Source organism: Anastrepha ludens, chromosome 6 (genome assembly GCF_028408465.1).
Source record: "Anastrepha ludens isolate Willacy chromosome 6, idAnaLude1.1, whole genome shotgun sequence".
Classification (NCBI taxonomy): Eukaryota; Metazoa; Arthropoda; class Insecta; order Diptera; family Tephritidae; genus Anastrepha; species Anastrepha ludens.
The window spans coordinates 28,628,773-28,634,933 of record NC_071502.1 but is presented as its reverse complement, the minus strand read 5'-3'; the positions used below and the strand labels follow the sequence as shown (position 1 = coordinate 28,634,933).

Here is a 6,161-nt window from a genome sequence, read left to right as displayed (position 1 = left end):
TTTGCAGTTCAATTTAAATTGCAAAGTGTGCTGCAAAATATGGTAAATTTTCTATAATCACTGCACTGCCGACAATTCACTGCATTGCCTATAATTCCCTGCATCGCCTTTAATCCACTGCATTACGCACTCGTTTCACTTCTTTCCATTAAATGCTGCTATAACCAGCTATAACGTCGAAGAATACACTGCATTGCCATCCGCATTTCGTATTATCACCATTGACAGCTGATGCCTGATTTATTTACATATGCGTATGCAAGTATGTACTCGTATATCCATCAAAATTTGCACATATGCATGTATGAATGCGTGCGTGTGTAAATACATATATGCACACAAACGCATAATAAAGGCTTTAAATTTATTGGTAAAGATTAGACATGCATTTTATTATGTTTTCAGTGAGTGCAACTGTCAGCCAGGATTCTTTTGTTTGGGAAAATAGCAATGCTTCAACTTATTTCTTAGCGTTGTATGAAAATTACGAAAACGCCGAATGAAAGGCAAAACATACACCGTTTTTCATACACTTTCATATTCTGTACAAACCCAAGGACACAGGCTATAGCTGTTAATTGATTATTATTATAATTCTTAATGTCAATTTACTTTTGTGTATGCATTTAAAATCATTTCATAACAATTCTCATACTATGGATTTCTATGCAATACGGCAGCACCTTCCGAACAGCTGTCCGTTTGACAACCAAACACCTGCTTAATTGCAAGGCCTCTTCGTATAATTAGCAAAAATTTGTTTTTAAGAAGATTTAACGTGTTCTAAGTTTTATAGTCTAAATAAAAATAATTGAGTAGGTAGAAAACTTTGTCAAAGTTTTCAGTGGAGACCCGCTAACAATTTGAAATTACAATAAAGGCGACATTACAAAAATGAAGTGTTACTACGAAGAACTGGGTGTAGCTCGCGACGCTACAGACAGTGATATTAAGACTGCATATCGCAAGCTGGCTTTGCGTTGGCATCCCGACAAAAATCTCAACTCACTCGAAGATGCAAAAGAACGGTTCCAAATTATTCAACAAGCATACGAAGTGCTGTCCGATCCGCAGGAGCGCGCATGGTATGACAATCATCGGGATCAAATATTGCGCGGCAAAAACTCCGAGTACACAGATAATTGTCTCGATGTCTTTGAATATTTCACTTCATTCTGCTTCCGGGGCTATGGTGATGATGAAAAAGGTTTTTATGCAGTTTACAAGCAGGTATTCGAAAAGATTGCCGCCGAGGATGCAGAATTTATGGATGATGAGGATGAAATGGAGCAGATACCAACTTTTGGTGATTCAACGAGCAGCTATGAAGATGTGGTTGCGCCCTTCTACGCTTATTGGCAGGCCTATTGCACGAAGAAAACATACACATGGCTATGCCCGTACGACGTGAAAGATATCAGGGATCGGCGAATACTGCGTGAAGTTGAGAAGCAAATGAAAAAAGTGGCACAAAAGGCGCGCAGGGAGCGCAATGAGGAAGTAAGTAGTGTTTTCAATATTAATAATATATATGCCTATATACATAATAGCATAATACGGTATATTACATGGTGAACCTTTCTTTAAACTTTCAGGTGCGCAATTTGGTATCCTTTGTGCGCAAGCGAGACAAGCGTGTGCAGGCGTACAGAAAAGTTCTCGAGGAACGCGCTGAACTCAACCGCAAGAAGCAAGAACAGAATAGATTGGAGCGAATTCGTAAGCGTCAACGTGAACTTGAAGAGATGCGCCGAAATCATGCACAAAACAACCATCACCATGACGATTATGAAGCACAGCTAAAGCAACTTGCGCAAGATTATGGCGACAGCAGTGCCGCAGAAAGTACTGAAGCGAGTGATGAGGAAGCGGAGGAAGACGAAGAAGAGTCTGGAGAAGACGACTTTTATGTAGATGATCTTTACTGTGTCGCTTGCAATAAAGTATTCAAAAACGATCGTGCGTATGCAAGTCACGAGACGAGTAAAAAGCACCGCGACGCAGTGGAGCGCATCAAACTTGAAATGCAAGCAGAGGAGGCAGTATTTGAAAAATGTAACGAAGATGAAGAACAGCAGCAAGATGAAAAATTGCAAGATAGTGGGACGGGAGAACTAGAAGTAGAGGAAACAACGACTGAAAGCCACATTCTAATTCAAGAGCAGTCGGAGGAAACCGATGTAGCCGCGGCTGATAAGGATGATGCGAGTGCAGACGATGAAATACCTGCCACGCGAAAGGCAAAAAAAGGTAAAAAAGCACGGAAAAATGCCAAACTCAATAAATCACAAGTGCCAGATTCAGACGATGAACACGAAGGATCTATTGCGACCGATTTTCTGGCGCGTGCGAAAATAGCGAACAGTGATGAGGAAGACTGGAACAGCAGCGGTAAAAAAGCGACGCGCAAAAACAAAAACAAAAAGCAATTAAAAAATGCTGTTGTCGAAGAAGCAAAACCGAACTCTTCAATACAAGAAGATAAACCGACGACGGAACCGAAAAAACTTAGTGTGACAAAGGGCCAAGAAACGACTGATGAACCTGTTAAGAAAACGCAACCCAACATCAAGTTAAAAGTCGAGGAGAATTCCACTACCACGTCGCATGTGTGCGTTACTTGCCACAGTAATTTTTCATCTAAAAATAAGCTATTTGCTCATTTGAAAATCACCAATCACGGTGTTTACATACCCAAAACGAAAGCGGAAACGCCAAGCAAAAAGGGTAAGGGTAAGAAGAAGTAAGCACAATGAGCGCGTGATCAATGAACGAAAATCGCTACAATTTCATACAAAAGGGTTTTCCAATAAGAGGTGTTATTTTGATGAAAAAAATCATTGGTTTCGTTGCTTGTGTGGCACGTAGCGCCGTCTTGTTGAAAATAAACGTTGTCCAGATCAATACAATCCAATTCATTCGGCCATAAAAAAGCGTTAATCAGCTCTCGATAGCGCAATCCGTTCACCGTAACTGTTGCTCCAGCTTCATTTTCGAAAAAGAAAGGTCCAATTACTCCGCCGGACCATAAACCGCACCAAACAGTCACACGTTGAGGATAGAGAGGTTTTTCAACAATAACTCCGCGATTTTCTGAGCCTCAGATCCGACAATTTTGCTTGTTGACGAAGCCACCGAGGTGGAAATGGGCCTCATCACTCAAGATGATTTTTCGCTGATGGAATTCCGGATCATTTTCATGCATTTCAACGACCCAATCAGGGCATCAATTTCTGTATTGCGGTCCGACAAGGTGCTTCACGATGACCCAAAAATGCTCGAGTTTTACGAATCGTCTGCCAAATTTTCACCATTTTTTAGTGAATCTTAATAATTTCAGTGCGTAGTTTCTACTTGTCAAATATCAAAAAATGACAGCTTCAAAAGTGGCATCTACAGAAATAGCGGGCTATTCAAAATGACACCTGTTATTGGAAAATCCTTTATTTATGTGGGAATATATTGCATCCGTCTGTCTTATGATTTTAAGTCAAGAAAATGTACCTCGCCTCACTTAAGTATCAGCGGTGCATTATCAAGTGTGTGTTGCTAAAAACCTGTCTTCGATTCCGTTTAGCGTTTATTGCACGCCAAAACTTAACTTAATTTTTATTGTAACATAAAACTAGCGCTTCTCTTATATGAAAACTTTAAGTAAATTTTTTATTAAAAATTGTTAACAACTACGAAATTCAAATTGAATAGTAAGCAGTTAAGTCGTAAAAATATCGTAAATTATCTTAAGATCTTAAAAATATATATTTTGGCCGGAATCAATTATTTCACACAAAACGTATATGGATTTATTGCATTGTGACCAAATTTAAAATAAAATATAAAAAGCAAGGTGCATTCATTAAAGGTGGTGGCACTAGACCAACAACAATGTTTTGTATGTTTGATTGTCAGAGCCAAGTATTGGCAAGGTAGAAAACATAAATTGAATTCGCCTTGTTTCATTCTGGGCTGACAGCTTCATAGACACGGCGAAAGAAAAAAAAACAAATCAGCGGATTTACGATACCATCTTTAATAAATTCGCCTTGATAAAAAGCTTGTAAAAAATAAATTATTTGCTTTTATATATAATTGGCGCGTACATTTTTTTTTTGGTGTTTGGCCGAGCTCCTCCTATTATTTGTGGTGTGCGTCTCGATGTTGTTCCACAAATGGAGGGACCTACAGTTTCAAGCCGACTCCGAACGGCAGATATTTTTTATAGCAGAAATACACTCGGGGGTTTGCCTTTGCCTGCCGAGGGGCGACCGTTATTAGAAAAAACTTTTTCTTAATTTTTGATCTTTCACCGAGATTCGAACCGACGTTCTCCCTCTAAATTCCGAGTGGTGGTCACGCACCAACCCATTCCGACGGTAAATAACCCCAAAATTTTGGGTGTAACCTTTGACAGCTTGCTCTCCTTCTCTGCGCACACAACCGCAATTGCCACTAAAGTCCAAAATCGCAACAAGCTCCTCAAATCGCTGGCCGGCAGCACTTGGGGCAAAGACAAAGAACTGTTGCTTTCGACATTTAAGGCAATTGGTCGGCCGGTTCTAAACTATGCTGCGCCTGTCTGGTCGCCTGGAACTAGTGATACGCAGTGGACAAAGCTACAGACATGTCAAAATACCGCCATTCGGACAGCGACCGGGTGCCTCCTGATGTCTCCTACTCAACACCTACATAACGAGGCACAAATGCTCCCAGTAGTGGAGCACAACAAACTGCTCAGCAAGCAGTTCCTGCTTGGATGTTACCGCAGGGTTCACCCCTGCAGACACCTACTTGAGCCTGAGCCGCCTCCCAGGCACGTCAGGAGACACCTCTTAGACTACGCTGACGAAATTAAGGACAAAACTGACCGCAACCTACTGGACCGGACAGTCAATAAACGACATCCACCGGGAGATCGTTACCACCTTCATGAACTCCCGTCCTGTGAATGCCTTTTTCGGAGTCCAACCACCACCTATTGCAGACGAAGAGCTCTAGCTTCCCCGTGAGACTCGTGTAACAGCCACGGCGGCCGCTTTTATACATCGATGGCATACATTTATAGATTTATTTAGTGTAGTTGTAAAATGAACAAATGAGGTTTATTTTTGTATTTGTGACACCCAATAAGTGATTTAATTAAATAAAAAAAACATAATTTTTAAAAGAAATTTAATGTTCACATTCTTCAAATAAAGGCAAATTCACCATAAGATTATAACTAATCACAAGTAAATTATGTTTCTTTATACTGTTGAACAAATCTGTTAAGGGGTTATAACAGTTAGAATTTTCAAAAAATCAATTTTTGAAGTGAAACTTCTTAGGCGTCGATGGGCGAGCGGGAATGGAGAGTAAAATTTCAAGGCCATGCAACGTTTTGGGCATTTTCGTTCCGCGAGAGAGAAAAAAGATGTAACGTAGAGGAAAAGGAGAGAGAGAGCTATACCTTATATATATTTTAGATACACTTTAGGCTATTTTTACCGAGTTTTTCCTTGTGGTTGCCAATTTCTAGTGAGAAATAACATTGCCTACTTTTCTACGCTTGTTTGTTGGTGCAAATTTGTAGGAAACATATTTTTGGTGCCTACTTTTTGGCGTTATATTTCCTTGTGCCTACTGTTTGGGGCGTTTTTTGGCGTTTATTTTTGGTGCCTACTTTTTGGCGCTTATTTCCGTTTCCTGGCTAGTGCTGGTGCGTACTATAAAGTGCTATCAATTCCGGCGTCGGACTTATTGGTATTGCCTTGCGGTAATTTGTGCCGTTGCTGCGGTTCTGGAATCGCTGCGCTTGTGCGGGTGATAAACGCTCGGAGTAGTGTGCGTTGTTGCCACGGTTTTGTTCGGCGCTTACCTACACCGGTGGACCCTTCTCCGTTTTTTGTAAATTTTGTCTATTTGTATTCTCTGCAAATGTTGTGAATTTTTTAGATATATATTCCTTATCTTTCTCCCTCTCTCTCTCTCATTCTCTCTCGGGTCTCTCCCTCTTTCTGTGTCTGCCTTGAAAGTTTCACTTCTGTTATGTGTACATCGCTACACGCACTTTCATTTTTTTTTTTCTTAACGTACATATAAAGGGTGGTTAAGTTTCAAGGGCAGGTGTTGATTTTAAATAAAAACAATTTTTTTTTTGAGAAATTATTGTCATTTCTCTTTAT

General features: G+C 40.2%; 1 protein-coding gene across 1 annotated transcript; it reads left to right on the top strand.

Annotated features, from left to right (window-relative positions):
* The first annotated feature begins 686 nt into the window (after positions 1-686).
* Positions 687-5,135, top strand: LOC128866383 (dnaJ homolog subfamily C member 21). The gene is made up of 2 exons (XM_054107076.1): positions 687-1,500; positions 1,596-5,135. The coding sequence occupies exons 1-2, from the start codon at positions 895-897 to the stop codon at positions 2,745-2,747; spliced, it is 1,758 nt and encodes a 585-aa protein (XP_053963051.1). The 5' UTR covers positions 687-894; the 3' UTR covers positions 2,748-5,135.
* The last annotated feature ends 1,026 nt before the right edge of the window (positions 5,136-6,161 follow it).

Coding starts and splice junctions, on each gene's coding strand:
- LOC128866383 (XM_054107076.1), top strand. CDS start 895: ATGAAGTGTTACTACGAAGAACTGGGTGTAGCTCGCGACGCTACAGAC. Junction 1,501..1,595: donor GCAGGGAGCGCAATGAGGAA/GTAAGTAGTGTT, acceptor TTAAACTTTCAG/GTGCGCAATTTGGTATCCTT.